This window comes from Bombina bombina, chromosome 1 (genome assembly GCF_027579735.1).
Source record: "Bombina bombina isolate aBomBom1 chromosome 1, aBomBom1.pri, whole genome shotgun sequence".
In the NCBI taxonomy this organism is placed as follows: Eukaryota; Metazoa; Chordata; class Amphibia; order Anura; family Bombinatoridae; genus Bombina; species Bombina bombina.
Window position 1 is genome coordinate 37346950 of NC_069499.1, and position 16321 is coordinate 37363270.

At 44.5% G+C, this 16321-nt stretch overlaps 1 protein-coding gene across 1 annotated transcript in view; it reads right to left on the reverse strand.

The window, feature by feature from the left end:
• The window catches only part of LRRC9 (leucine rich repeat containing 9), a 716419-nt gene that overhangs the window by 381061 nt on the left and 319037 nt on the right, over positions 1-16321 (reverse strand). Inside the window, exon 21 of the mRNA XM_053705244.1 lies at positions 12112-12234. Within this exon, the coding sequence (XP_053561219.1) occupies positions 12112-12234 (123 nt within the window). The remainder of the gene's footprint in view (positions 1-12111; positions 12235-16321) is intronic.

The following is a 16321-nucleotide window of genomic DNA, read 5'->3' on the forward strand; positions in this document are numbered from 1 at the left end:
ATTGTCTGTTATTTCTATTTTCCCTCCCAAGAGCTATGTTTAACCTTTTGCTTGCACTTGGCAGGGTGAGGTAAAGAACTAAGGGCCTCAGACACCGCCGTTTTTAACTGTGCGGTAAAGTCTGATGGTAAAAGGCTCCCTCCAGATGGTGGATCAGACGTGCTATGGAAAGCTGCATGTGATGAGGGAGATGACTGATGGGTATGCACCTCACGGGACGGCGAGTCCTCAGACGTGGACGGCTCAGTAGTACTAAAGGGGTTAACCTTCTTAGACCTAATAACTTTGTCGAGGCATGTGGAACATAGTTGAGAGGGTGGGCATTCCAAGGCCTCCTCACAATAAAAACAGGTATCACTATTTGGAATAGAGGGAGTACCCTCAAGAATATCAGAATTCTCAATAGCTTAAGCTAATGACAGTAGGACAAAGAATAAAAACGATCATTTTATTTCTCACAAAAATGGCACCTTTATACTCCCAATGGCTGGGGCACTCACCACCTCCTAGACACAGACAATACAGAGAAACAGAATTTATGTTTACCTGATAAATTACTTTCTCCAACGGTGTGTCCGGTCCACGGCGTCATCCTTACTTGTGGGATATTCTCCTCCCCAACAGGAAATGGCAAAGAGCCCAGCAAAGCTGGTCACATGATCCCTCCTAGGCTCCGCCTACCCCAGTCATTCGACCGACGTTAAGGAGGAATATTTGCATAGGAGAAACCATATGGTACCGTGGTGACTGTAGTTAAAGAAAATAAATTATCAGACCTGATTAAAAAAACCAGGGCGGGCCGTGGACCGGACACACCGTTGGAGAAAGTAATTTATCAGGTAAACATAAATTCTGTTTTCTCCAACATAGGTGTGTCCGGTCCACGGCGTCATCCTTACTTGTGGGAACCAATACCAAAGCTTTAGGACACGGATGAAGGGAGGGAGCAAATCAGGTCACCTAAATGGAAGGCACCACGGCTTGCAAAACCTTTCTCCCAAAAATAGCCTCAGAAGAAGCAAAAGTATCAAACTTGTAAAATTTGGTAAAAGTGTGCAGTGAAGACCAAGTCGCTGCCCTACATATCTGATCAACAGAAGCCTCGTTCTTGAAGGCCCATGTGGAAGCCACAGCCCTAGTGGAATGAGCTGTGATTCTTTCGGGAGGCTGCCGTCCGGCAGTCTCGTAAGCCAATCTGATGATGCTTTTAATCCAAAAAGAGAGAGAGAGGTGGAAGTTGCTTTTTGACCTCTCCTTTTACCAGAATAAACAACAAACAAGGAAGATGTTTGTCTAAAATCCTTTGTAGCATCTAAATAGAATTTTAGAGCGCGAACAACATCCAAATTGTGCAACAAACGTTCCTTCTTTGAAACTGGTTTCGGACACAGAGAAGGTACGATAATCTCCTGGTTAATGTTTTTGTTAGAAACAACTTTTGGAAGAAAACCAGGTTTAGTACGTAAAACCACCTTATCTGCATGGAACACCAGATAAGGAGGAGAACACTGCAGAGCAGATAATTCTGAAACTCTTCTAGCAGAAGAGATTGCAACCAAAAACAAAACTTTCCAAGATAATAACTTAATATCAACGGAATGTAAGGGTTCAAACGGAACCCCCTGAAGAACTGAAAGAACTAAATTGAGACTCCAAGGAGGAGTCAAAGGTCTGTAAACAGGCTTAATTCTAACCAGAGCCTGAACAAAGGCTTGAACATCTGGCACAGCTGCCAGCTTTTTGTGAAGTAACACAGACAAGGCAGAAATCTGTCCCTTCAGGGAACTTGCAGATAATCCTTTTTCCAATCCTTCTTGAAGGAAGGATAGAATCTTAGGAATCTTAACCTTGTCCCAAGGGAATCCTTTAGATTCACACCAACAGATATATTTTTTCCAAATTTTGTGGTAAATCTTTCTAGTTACAGGCTTTCTGGCCTGAACAAGAGTATCGATAACAGAATCTGAGAACCCTCGCTTCGATAAGATCAAGCGTTCAATCTCCAAGCAGTCAGCTGGAGTGAAACCAGGTTCGGATGTTCGAACGGACCCTGAACAAGAAGGTCTCGTCTCAAAGGTAGCTTCCAAGGTGGAGCCGATGACATATTCACCAGATCTGCATACCAAGTCCTGCGTGGCCACGCAGGAGCTATCAAGATCACCGACGCCCTCTCCTGATTGATCCTGGCTACCAGCCTGGGGATGAGAGGGAACGGCGGGAACACATAAGCTAGTTTGAAGGTCCAAGGTGCTACTAGTGCATCCACTAGAGCCGCCTTGGGATCCCTGGATCTGGACCCGTAGCAAGGAACTTTGAAGTTCTGACGAGAGGCCATCAGATCCATGTCTGGAATGCCCCACAGCTAAGTGACTTGGGCAAAGATTTCCGGATGGAGTTCCCACTCCCCCGGATGCAATGTCTGACGACTCAGAAAATCCGCTTCCCAATTTTCCACTCCTGGGATGTGGATAGCGGACAGGTGGCAGGAGTGAGACTCCGCCCATAGAATGATTTTGGTCACTTCTTCCATCGCTAGGGAACTCCTTGTTCCCCCCTGATGGTTGATGTACGCAACAGTTGTCATGTTGTCTGATTGAAACCGTATGAACTTGGCCCTCGCTAGCTGAGGCCAAGCCTTGAGAGCATTGAATATCGCTCTCAGTTCCAGAATATTTATCGGTAGAAGAGATTCTTCCCGAGACCAAAGACCCTGAGCTTTCAGGGATCCCCAGACCGCGCCCCAGCCCATCAGACTGGCGTCGGTCGTGACAATGACCCACTCTGGTCTGCGGAATGTCATCCCTTGTGACAGGTTGTCCAGGGACAGCCACCAACGGAGTGAGTCTCTGGTCCTCTGATTTACTTGTATCTTCGGAGACAAGTCTGTATAATCCCCATTCCACTGACTGAGCATGCACAGTTGTAATGGTCTTAGATGAATGCGCGCAAAAGGAACTATGTCCATAGCCGCTACCCTCAACCCGATCACTTCCATGCACTGAGCTATGGAAGGAAGAGGAACGGAATGAAGTATCCGACAAGAGTCTAGAAGCTTTGATTTTCTGGCCTCTGTCAGAAATATCCTCATTTCTAAGGAGTCTATTATTGTTCCCAAGAAGGGAACCCTTGTTGACGGAGATAGAGAACTCTTTTCCACGTTCACTTTCCATCCGTGAGATCTGAGAAAGGCCAGGACGATGTCCGTGTGAGCCTTTGCTTGAGGAAGGGACGACACTTGAATCAGAATGTCGTCCAAGTAAGGTACTACAGCAATGCCCCTTGGTCTTAGCACAGCTAGAAGGGACCCTAGTACCTTTGTGAAAATCCTTGGAGCAGTGGCTAATCCGAAAGGAAGCGCCACGAACTGGTAATGCTTGTCCAGGAATGCGAACCTTAGGAACCGATGATGTTCCTTGTGGATAGGAATATGTAGATACGCATCCTTTAAATCCACCGTGGTCATGAATTGACCTTCCTGGATGGAAGGAATAATAGTTCGAATGGTTTCCATCTTGAACGATGGAACCTTGAGAAACTTGTTTAAGATCTTGAGATCTAAGATTGGTCTGAACGTTCCCTCTTTTTTGGGAACTATGAACAGATTGGAGTAGAACCCCATCCCTTGTTCTCTTAATGGAACAGGATGAATCACTCCCATTTTTAACAGGTCTTCTACACAATGTAAGAATGCCTGTCTTTTTATGTGGTCTGAAGACAACTGAGACCTGTGGAACCTCCCCCTTGGGGGAAGTCCCTTGAATTCCAGAAGATAACCTTGGGAGACTATTTCTAGCGCCCAAGGATCCAGAACATCTCTTGCCCAAGCCTGAGCGAAGAGAGAGAGTCTGCCCCCCACCAGATCCGGTCCCGGATCGGGGGCCAACATTTCATGCAGTCTTGGTAGCAGTGGCAGGTTTCTTGGCCTGCTTTCCCTTGTTCCAGCCTTGCATTGGTCTCCAAGCTGGCTTGGCTTGAGAAGTATTACCCTCTTGCTTAGAGGACGTAGCACCTCGGGCTGGTCCGTTTCTACGAAAGGGACGAAAATTAGGTTTATTTTTTGCCTTGAAAGGCCGATCCTGAGGAAGGGCGTGGCCCTTACCCCCAGTGATATCAGAGATAATCTCTTTCAAGTCAGGGCCAAACAGCGTTTTCCCCTTGAAAGGAATGTTAAGTAGCTTGTTCTTGGAAGACGCGTCAGCCGACCAAGATTTCAACCAAAGCGCTCTGCGCGCCACAATAGCAAACCCAGAATTCTTAGCCGCTAACCTAGCCAATTGCAAAGTGGCGTCTAGGGTGAAAGAATTAGCCAATTTGAGAGCATTGATTCTGTCCATAATCTCCTCATAAGGAGGAGAATCACTATCGACCGCCTTTATCAGCTCATCGAACCAGAAACATGCGGCTGTAGCGACAGGGACAATGCATGCAATTGGTTGTAGAAGGTAACCCTGCTGAACAAACATCTTTTTAAGCAAACCTTCTAATTTTTTATCCATAGGATCTTTGAAAGCACAACTATCCTCTATGGGTATAGTGGTGCGTTTGTTTAAAGTGGAAACCGCTCCCTCGACCTTGGGGACTGTCTGCCATAAGTCCTTTCTGGGGTCGACCAAAGGAAACAATTTTTTAAATATGGGGGGAGGGACGAACGGAATACCGGGCCTTTCCCATTCTTTATTAACAATGTCCGCCACCCGCTTGGGTATAGGAAAAGCTTCTGGGAGCCCCGGCACCTCTAGGAACTTGTCCATTTTACATAGCTTCTCTGGGATGACCAACTTGTCACAATCATCCAGAGTGGATAATACCTCCTTAAGCAGAATGCGGAGATGTTCCAACTTAAATTTAAATGCAATCACATCAGGTTCAGCCTGTTGAGAAATGTTCCCTGAATCAGTAATTTCTCCCTCAGACAAAACCTCCCTGGCCCCATCAGACTGGGTTAGGGGCCCTTCAGAGATATTAGTATCAGCGTTGCCATGCTCTTCAGTATCTAAAACAGAGCAGCCGCGCTTACGCTGACAAGTGTTCATTTGGGCTAAAATGTTTTTGACAGAATTATCCATTACAGCCGTTAATTGTTGCATAGTAAGGAGTATTGGCGCGCTAGATGTACTAGGGGCCTCCTGAGTGGGCAAGACTCGTGTAGACGAAGGAGGGAATGATGCAGTACCATGCTTACTCCCCTCACTTGAGGAATCATCTTGGGCATCATTGTCATTATCACATTTATTTAAATGAATAGGAATTCTGGCTTCCCCACATTCAGAACACAGTCTATCTGGTAGTTCAGACATGTTAAACAGGCATAAACTTGATAACAAAGTACAAAAAACGTTTTAAAATAAAACCGTTACTGTCACTTTAAATTTTAAACTGAACACACTTTATTACTGCAATTGCGAAAAAACATGAAGGAATTGTACAAAATTCACCAAATTTTCACCACAGTGTCTTAAAGCCTTAAAAGTATTGCACACCAAATTTGGAAGCTTTAACCCTTAAAATAACGGAACCGGAGCCGTTTTAAACTTTAACCCCTTTACAGTCCCTGGTATCTGCTTTGCTGAGACCCAACCAAGCCCAAAGGGGAATACGATACCAAATGACGCCTTCATCCTCAAGGCTAAATATGTGTTAATAATGAATCGATTTAGCCCAGAAAAGTCTACAGTCTTAATAAGCCCTTGTGAAGCCCTTATTTATGATCGTAATAAACATGGCTTACCGGATCCCATAGGGAAAATGACAGCTTCCAGCATTACATCGTCTTGTTAGAATGTGTCATACCTCAAGCAGCAAGAGACTGCATACTGTTCCCCCAACTGAAGTTAGTAGCTCTCAACAGTCCTGTGTGGAACAGCCATGGATTTTAGTTACGGTTGCTAAAATCATTTTCCTCATACAAACAGAAATCTTCATCTCTTTTCTGTTTCTGAGTAAATAGTACATACCAGCACTATTTCAAAATAACAAACTCTTGATTGAATAATAAAAACTACAGTTAAACACTAAAAAACTCTAAGCCATCTCCGTGGAGATGTTGCCTGTACAACGGCAAAGAGAATGACTGGGGTAGGCGGAGCCTAGGAGGGATCATGTGACCAGCTTTGCTGGGCTCTTTGCCATTTCCTGTTGGGGAGGAGAATATCCCACAAGTAAGGATGACGCCGTGGACCGGACACACCTATGTTGGAGAAAAAAGCATCTTCTCCGACAGCCAGCTCGGTCAGGAAAGAGGAAATGTAAGTACGACCACTCCCGGTCACGTGGTGTGCAAAGCAGGACCGCCCCTGCTATGAGAAAAAGCGTGCCAAGCTACAAGCTGCGCAGTGTTCAAAGTGAAAATAAAAACCTGTGTGCTCCAGCCACATAACAAACAGTCTATGAGCCCAATGAAATCTCACAAATAAAGCAGCATAAAATCAAAGCATCACATTTTCAGTGATGTGCAGTCACTAGAGGCAGGTGAGGCAGGGCTTCACCTCTCATATGGGCAAAAATATTTTTTTTTTATTGGCTTTAAAAAAAAATTTTAAAAAATTTTAAAAAAAATATTGCAATTTTTTTTTTCACAGCTACATGTTGTGCAATGGAGAGGCACAAGCAGGTCTGCCCACCATTACACAACATTCTGCGCCACCTACTGGATGAAAGTGGTTAAGATCATTCCATGGCCCATAAGTGCTTATTTGAGGCAGGCCTCTTTGGGGCTGATCCAATCCAGTGATAGGCATCAATCAGGGGAACTTAGGGTTGGGGCTGGATGTTAAATCATATAAAACAAAACAAAAACGGAAAAAAAATACTTTAATTTATTTTGTTGCTGCCCTGTGCAGCTGCCAGCTTTGATTTAATAATAAAGAGAGTTCTGTAATCCCCTCCAAGTGCAGTGGAATGTTCCACTGTCACTTCCTTACAGAGCAGGAAGAGATGCAGACTTGCAGAGAGCAGTGTTTTAGCCACATTTTATTGAAGTTCTGCAACCTTAGATTTTGCTAAAAGGGATTCTGTTAGTGGAAATGATAATTTAATGAATGAAGGTTTAGTGTTTTCTGTTTTTTACTCTTTTACAGCAGTTTAAGGATCGTTTTTGTATTTTGTTTACTCTCTGACAACATTATTATATAAAGCATGGTAATGTAAAATGAAACCAAGCAGTTTAGAATGAGTTATAGCAAATATTCTCCATGGCTCCTGTAGCTATAGTATTTCATTTAAACCAGGGATTCCTTAGGTGTATGTTGGACAACCCTGATGTAGACAACAAATAATAATTTATTAATGCTCCCATTCATATGTGCTGTTCTGTTTCAGATATTTAAAATAGATTGTAGACTATTAGCCTTTGATATTACTTAAACATTCAGTGGTGCCTCCCCCATTATGTGTCTCTCTCCTCCCTCTGTCTCCCTCACTCCCCTCTGTCTGTCTCTCCTCTGTGTCTCTCTCTCCCCCCTCTGTTGCATTGTCTCTCTCTCTCCCCTCTGTCTCTCTCTCTCTCTCTCTCTCTCTCTCTCTCCCCTCTGTCTCTCTTCTCTCCCCTCTGTCTCTCTTCTCTCCCCTCTGTCTCTCTTCTCTCCCCTCTGTCTCTCTTCTCTCCCCTCTGTCTCTCTTCTCTCCCCTCTGTCTCTCCTCTCTCCCCTCTGTCTCTCTTCTCTCCCCTATGTCTCTCCTCTCTCTCCCTCCCCTCTGTCTCTCCTCTCTCTCCCTCCCCTCTGTCTCTCTCTCTCTCCCTCCCCTCTGTCTCTCTCTCCCTCCCCTCTGTCTCTCTCTCCCTCCCCTCTGTCTCTCTCTCGCCCTCCCCTCTGTCTCTCTCTCGCCCTCCCCTCTGTCTCTCTCTCGCCCTCCCCTCTGTCTCTCTCTCGCCCTCCCCTCTGTCTCTCTCTCGCCCTCCCCTCTGTCTCTCTCTCTCCCTCCCCTCTGTCTCTCTCTCTCCCTCCCCTCTGTCTCTCTCTCTCCCTCCCCTCTGTCTCTCTCTCCCTCCCCTCTGTCTCTCTCTCTCCCCTCTGTCTCTCTCTCTCCCCTCTGTCTCTCTCTCTCCCCTCTGTCTCTCTCTCTCCCCTCTGTCTCTCTCTCTCCCCTCTGTCTCTCTCTCTCCCCTCTGTCTCTCTTTCTCCCCTCTGTCTCTCTCTCTCTTCTCCCCCTGTCTCTCTTCTCTCCCCTCTGTCTCTCTTCTCTCCCCTCTGACTCTCCTCTCTCCCCTCTGTCTCTCCTCTCTCCCCTCTGTCTCTCCTCTCTCCCCTCTGTCTCTCCTCTCTCCCCTCTGTCTCTCCTCTCTCCCCTCTGTCTCTCCCCCCTTTCTCTCTCTCTCTCCCCTCTGTCTCTCTCTGTCCCCTCTGTCTCTCTCTCTCCCCTCTGTCTCTCTCTGTCCCCTCTGTCTCTCTCTCTCCCCTCTGTCTCTCTCTCTCCCCTCTGTCTCTCTCTCTCCCCTCTGTCTCTCTCTCTCCCCTCTGTCTCTCTCTCTCCCCTCTGTCTCTCTCTCTCCCCTCTGTCTCTCTCTCTCCCCTCTGTCTCTCTCTCTCCCCTCTGTCTCTCTCTCTCCCCTCTGTCTCTCTCTCTCCCCTCTGTCTCTCTCTCTCTCTCTGTCTCTCTCTCTCTCTCTCTCTCTCTCTCCCTCTCTCTCTCTTCTCTCCCCTCTGTCTCTCTCTCTCTCTCCCCTCTGTCTCTCTCTCTCCCCTCTGTCTCTCTCTCTCCCCTCTGTCTCTCTCTTTCTCCCCTATGTCTCTCTCTTTCTCCCCTCTGTCTCGCCCTCTCTCCCCTCTGTCTCGCCCTCTCTCCCCTCTGTCTCGCTCTCTCTCCCCTCTGTCTCGCTCTCTCTCTCCCCTCTGTCTCTCTCTCTCCCCTGTCTCTCTCTCTCCCCTGTCTCTCTCTCTCCCCTGTCTCTCTCTCTCCCCTGTCTCTCTCTCTCCCCTGTCTCTCTCTCTCCCCTGTCTCTCTCTCTCTCTCTCCTCTCCCTCTCTCCCCTCTCCCTCCCGTCTTTATCTCTCTCCCCTCTGTGTCTCTCTCTCCCCTCTGTGTCTCTCTCTCTCCTCTGTGTCTCTCTATCTCCTCTGTGTCTCTCTATCTCCTCTGTGTCTCTCTATCTCCTCTGTGTCTCTCTATCTCCTCTGTGTCTCTCTATCTCCTCTGTGTCTCTCTCTCTCCTCTGTGTCTCTCTCTCTCCTATGTGTCTCTCTCTCTCCTATGTGTCTCTCTCTCTCCTCTGTGTCTCTCTCTCTCCTCTGTGTCTCTCTCTCTCCTCTGTCTCTCTCTCTCTCTCCTCTGTCTCTCTCTCTCTCTCTCCTCTGTCTCTTTCTCTCTCCTCTGTCTCTCTCTCTCTCATCTGTCTCTCTCTTTCTCCCCTATGGCTCTCTCTTTCTCCCCTATGTCTCTCTCTTTCTCCCCTCTGTCTGTCTCTTTCTCCCCTCTATCTCTCTCTCTCTCTCTTCCCTCTGTCTCTCTCTCCCCTCTGTCTCTCTCTCCCCCCTCTGTCTCTCTCTCCCCCCTCTGTCTCTCTCTCTCCCCTCTGTCTCTCTCTCTCCCCCCTGTCTCTCTCTCTCCCCTCTGTCTCTCTCTCTCCCCTCTGTCTCTCTCTCTCCCCTCTGTCTCTCTCTCTCTCTCTCCCCTGTCTCTCTCTCTCTCTCCCCTCTGTCGCTCTCTCTCTCTCCCCTCTGTCTCTCTCTTCTCTGTCTCTCTCTCTCTTCTCTGTCTCTCTCTCTCCCCTCTGTGTCTCTCTTCCTCCCCCTCTGACTCTTTCATCCCTTATGTGTCTCTCTAACCCTCTGTGTGATTGTGTCTCTCTCTCTTTCTCTCTAACCCTCTGTGTCTCTCTCCCTCTGTCTCTCTCTCCCTCTCCCCCGAGTGCTTTTCTGTGTTTCAGTCTACCTTTTATTTATTTAATTAATGAATTAGTGGTGCCATCTGAGGATGTGGCTTTATTTAAAGGGGTGGGGTCAAGCGCCCCACCATCTTTAAATTTCACCAGCCGCCACTGGATCAAGAGACATTTTTATATTTACTGAATAATGAAGGAATCTATAAGCAAAATTTGCAGCATTAAAGTAAAAAGTATGTTTTAAACATATTTTAATGGGCCTGGATTTCTAGATCTCATAATCAGAGCAAGCATTTTGTTATCTGGCAAGAGTTTCTGTTACAATCCTTTAGACTAAAATCAGATGTTTACTAAGTTGACCAGTTTTCCAAGACACCATTTAAAGGGACATGAAACCCATATGTTTTCTTTCATGATTTAGAAAGAGCATGCAATTTTAAATAACTTTCCAATTTACATCTAATATCTAATTTTCTTGCTCAGTAGCTGCTGATTGGTGGCTGCATATAAATACCTCATGTGATTGGCTCACCCATGTGTATTGCTATTTCTTCAACAAAGGATATCTAAAGAATGAAGACATATCCTAGCCCCTGCCTCACCAGCCTCTGACGTCACCGCACGTCACTGCATTTGATTAATCCCCACTGTTAAATAATCCCCCTCAGGAGATATTAACCCACGATTCTGTAAAGATAATAGGAGCCACACTGTGACCCTGTCTTCTAGCGTTTTCAACATGTGTAAAAATTGTAACGATCTTACCAGAATCCATGCTGAGGAACAGAAACACAGCCTCTCAAGTGTGACAGTCTTGTAGCATCGCTCCTGACATGGACTTGAGTGAAATAGTCTGTGCAGCTCCAGACTCTAACTTTCGTCAATGCTCTCACTGAGAGGCTGACTAGACTACTTAAAACTCCAGTCCCATATCGAAGGGAAAATATCCCTCCAAAGGAACTACTCTGAAATCTTCTGACACTTCTCTGCCATCCTCCTGTGACAAACGGCAAAGAATGACTGGGGGATGGGGGAAGTAGTAGAGGTATTTAAGCCTTTGGCTGGGGTGTCTTTGCCTCCTCCTGGTGATCAGGTTCAGTAGTTCTAAACAGTAAGGAATAAAGCCTTGGACTCTCCTTATATAAAGAAGGAAATTCCTTATTCCCATTTATACTTACATAATTACTCCCTCTAGTGGTAAACATCACATAGTATATAAAAAAACACAAATTAAAAATATTTCAACTTTTCAATAGTAAAATTATTTCATGAAGCACAATTTAGTTTATCATCTAAATTAAAGTACATTTACCACAAAACTGTCCAATCACATTCTCAATTTAAACCTTTGGGGGTCATAGTATCTAATTCTTTCACAGGCTTCCATTGTTGTTTGTTCAACATAGAACAAAGAAGTAAGGTATTTCACAACATAAACTACAAATGTTGAGAGGCAAGTGAGTATTTCTTTCCTGTATAAGGATGATTAATATTTTCACCTCTGACCATTGAATTACAATTAATACAGGAAAGACAAGGGAACACCCTGTCTATGGTTTGTCAATAAAACTTTGTGATCTGCTGCCACCCATATCTGATTTAATCAACTTATCTTTAATATAAGGTCCCCTTTTATATGCTGGGATAGAGTAATTATGAACGGCTGGAATTCCAGGATGGTGTGCCTGAAATATATGCCAATGTTTCCTAAGTACTTTATAAACTTGATGACTTCTAGTGTTATACTAAGAAATAAATACTAGTCTCTTGTTTATTTTTTTATTTATTTTTAAACAATAAAAATGTTTAAGTAGACTGTCCCTTTAAATGTTGAGGATTGCCTAACAGCAGATTAAACTCCTATTAACAAATACGCTTCCAGAAAGAAACACACTTCTATACAGACCTCAGTGATAACCACAGTGTTAACCTTAACAGCCACAACAGATGATCTTTTGAATGGCGCCATTTTAAAGCGACACCCATGATAACACAGTATAAAAGGTGTATAATTTAGTAGTCGATCACAATCCTGTAGAAAGATTTATCAAGTGATTTATCTACCAAACTCCCTGAAGACTTTAATGGGAAATGTCTGTAGAAAATCATTAGATCATTTTTTTTAAGGAATTGTGATCAACACTTTAGTCTTTAAAATATTAGTGAACATTTATGTTTTATTTTATCTTTATCATTATCATTATATTGTCTTGAAACATAAACAGATTTTTATAAGCATTAGGTTATGCTGAGACCATTCGTCACCAATATTCACAGTGAGATCTCTTACTTACCACAGCAGTTCCATCCAGGGCTCTAACAGATGAAAGATGGAAGATCACAAACAATCTGTAGTGTTCATGCTTTGCTGCTATCAGATTGCCATGAAGGTCCATAATTACCAGGTTGCTCAAATGCTGAGGAGGGAAATAAGCATAAAAATCCTGTGACTCAATGTTATTATATTAAAGGGATAGCAAAGTGAAAATTAAACTTTCAAGACTCAGATAGAACGTGAAATTTAACAGCCTTGCCAATTTAATTATATGCTTTGTTCTTCTGGTATCCTTTGTTAAAGAGTAAACCAAGGAAAACTCAAAAGACGTTAGGAGCATGCAAGGGTCTTTAGCAGTAGTATTTGCAACAATGTATAACTACAAACATTGCTGAAAAACACTGCTGCATTAGGGCCAGATTACAAGTGGAGTGGTATTTAACCCTCCCGGTTGAGAGTTAACTGCGCTATAAGTAAGCTTTTTGCACGCATCAGGTTGTGCTCGTATTATGAGTTGAAAGTAAACTATTTTCACTCGCGTGCTAACCCGACAAGCACAAAAAGTCAAAATTTAGAATATCGCACGAGAGATAACTTTTTGCTCCATAGAAGTCAGTGGAGCAATTTCTCAAAACACACATTTTAAATTCTGCTTTTACTTGGTGCGACAAAAACTTAAAGCACACATTCTTCCTTTTTCCTAGTGGCCTTATGAACTAGCGCAGAGGGCCCCATGTGGCCCAAGGGCCGCCAGTTGGCTATCACTGATCTAAACACTGAAAAACTAAATTTATGCTTACCTGATAAATGTATTTATTTCCGGATATGGCGAGTCCACAGCTTGAGTAATTACTGTTGGGAATATCACTCCAGGCAAGCAGGAGGAGGCAAAGAGTACCACAGTTAAACTGTTAAGTATCACTCCCTTGCCCACAACCCCCGTCAATCGACCAAAGGGAAATGGAGAAAAAGGAGTAACAAAAAGTGTAGAGATGCCCGAGGTTATAGTCAAAACAACAACTGTTTTAAAATAAAGGGTGGGGCCGTGGACTCACCATATCCGGAAATAAATTTATCAGGTAAGCATACATTTTGATTTTCTTTCCTAAGATATGATGAGTCCACGGCTTGAGTAATTACTGTTGGGAATCAATACACAAGCTAGAGGACAAAGATAAATAGGGAGGGACAAGAGAAGGCACCACCGCTTGAAGAACCTTTCTCCCAAAAGAAGCCTCAGCCGAGGCAAAAGTATCAAATTTGTAAAATTTAAAAAAAAAAAGTATGTAGAGAAGACCAAGTTACAGCCTTGCAAAATTGTTCCACAGAAGCTACATTTTTGAAAGCCTAAGAAGAGGAAACGGCTCTTGTGGAATGAGCAGTAATTCTCTCAGGAGGCTGCTGCCCAGCAGTCTCATAAGTCAAACAAATTATACTTCAAAACCAAAAAGAAACAGTAGTAGCAGTAGCCTTCTGACCTTTACATTTCCAGAGAAACAGACACAGTACAGAGGACTGGCGAAAATCCTTAGTCGCCTGTAAGTAGAATTTAAGAGCACGTACAACATCCAAATTGTGTAACAAATGTTCTTTGGAAGAAGAAGGATTAGAACACAGAGAGGGAACAGCAATTTCCCGATTGATATTTTTATTAGAAACAACCTTAGGAAGGAAACCTAACAGTACGAAGAAACATCTTATCGGCATAAAAAATAAGATAAGGGGAATCACACTGCAGAGCTGAGAGTTACGAGACTCTTCGAGCAGAAGAGATAGCAACAAGAAACAAAACCTTCCAAGATAACAACTTAATGTCTATGAAATGCAACGGCTCAAACGGAGCCAGCTGTAAAACTTTAGAAACAAGGTTAAGGCTCCAAGGAGGAGCAACATACTTAAAGACCGGCCTGATTTTGACCAAGGCCTGACAAAAAGATTGCACATCTGGCACATCCGCCAAACGTTTATGTAGTCAAACTGATAAAGCAGAAATCTCACCCTTCAGGGTACTGACCGACAATCCCTTCTCCAGGCCTTCCTGAAGAAAATATACAATTCTAGGAATTCTAATTCTACTCCACGAGTAGCCCTTGGATTCACACCAATAAAGATATTTACACCATATCTTATGGTAAATCTTCCTAGTAACAGGCTTGCGAGCCTAAATTATGGTCTCAATGACCGACTCAGAAAAACCATGCTTAGACAGAATTAAACGTTCAATCTCCAAGCAGTCAGCTTCAGAGAAACGAGATTTGGATGAAGGAAGGGACCCTGAATCAGGAGGTCCTTCCTCAGAGGTAGTCTCCAAGGTGCGAAAGATGACATCTCCACTAGGTCTGCAAACCAGATCCTGCAAGGCCACACAGGGGCTATTAGAATCACTGACGCCCTCTCCTGTTTGATACGAGCAATGACTCGTGGAAGGAAAGCAAACGGAGGAAACAGGAATGCCAACCTGAAAACCCAAGGAACCGCCAGAGCATCTATCAGAACGGCCTGCTGAACTCTTGACCTTGAACCGCACCTTGGAAGCTTGGCATTCTGACGGGACGCCATCAGATCTAACTCCGGCAGTACCCATTTGAGGACTAAGCTGGAAAACACCTCCGGATGGAGTTTCCACTCCTCGGGATGAAAAGTCTGTCTGCTCAGAAAATCCGCTTCCCAGTTGTCTACTCCTGGAATGTGGATGGCAGATAGACAGCAACTGTGGATCTAAGCCCACTGAAGAATCTGAGTAACCTGCTTCATGGCTAAGAAACTCAGAGTTCCTCCCTGGTGATTGATGTAAGCCACAGAGGTTATTCTGTCTGACTGGAACCCGATAAACTGGGCTGAGGACAACTGAAGCTAAGCCAATAGAGCATTGTAAATCACACTCAACTCCAAGATATTGATGGGAAGAGCAGACGACTCCTGAGTCCAAAGGCCCTGAGCTTTTAACGAGTTCCAGACGGCTCCCCAGTCCAGCAGGCTGGCATCCGTGGTTACAATCACCCAGGAAGGTCTCCGAAAGCATGTGCCCTGAGACAGGTGTTCCTGTGAAATCCACCACGGAAGAGAAGCCCTTGACGACTGATCTAACTCTATTCTCTGAGATAGATCCGCATGGTCGACATTCCCTTGTCTGAGCATGCACAACTGGAGAGCTTTCAAATGGAATTGAGCAAAAGGAATGATGTCCATGGAAGCCCCATCAGACCAATTACCTCCATAAATTGAGCCATTTGAGGAAATAATTTTTTGTTCCTGACCTCTATCAGAAACATTTTCATCAATAGAGAATCTATTATGGTCCCTAAGAACACTCTTGTAGCAGGGCAAAGGGAGCTTTTTTCCAGATTCACATTCCAACTGTGGGAATGAAGAAAAGACAACAATATCTGTGTGTGAGATTTTGCTAGTTGAAAAGATGGCGCCTGAACCAATATGTCGTCTAGGTAGGTTGCCACAGCAATTCCACGAGAACGAATCACTGCCAAAAGAGCCCCCAGAACCCTTGAAAATATTCTGGGAGCCGTGGTTAGACCAAATAGAAGGGCCAGGAACTGGAAATGTTTGTCCAGAAAGGCAAATCTCAACAATCTGTGATGGTCCCTGTGAATAGGAACATGAAGATACGCATCCTTTAAGTCTATGGTTGTCAAGAACTGACCCTTTTGTACTAAAGGAAGAATGGAGCGTATAGTCTCCATCTTGAAGGATGAAACTTTGAGAAACTTGTTTAGACACTTCAAATCTTGAATGGGATGGAAAGTTCCCACTTTTTTGGGATACTGGGATACTATGTCCACAGATCTGGGACATCTCGTATCCAGGCTTGAGAGAACTGAGAAAGTCTGCCCCCCACCTGATCCGATCCCGGATTGGGGACAAACCCTTCATGCTGATTTGGAATCAGCTGCAGGTTTCTTTGATTGTTTCCCCTTGTTCCAAGACTGAATAGGTTTCCAAGAAGACTTGGATTGTTCCTGCTTGGAAGAAGAAGGGGAAGGCTTTCCTCTGAAGTTACAAAAGGAACGAAAATTACTCTGATGTCCTTTAGGCCTATTCTTCTTATCTTGAGGTAGAAAAGACCCTTTTCCACCCGTAATATCAGAAATCATTTCTGCCAAACCGGATCCAAACTAAATTTTGCACTGTAAGGAATCGCCAGAAGCTTAACTTTAGAGGAAACGTCCACAGACCAGTATTTCATTTTCAACCATAACGCCCTGCGGGCTAGG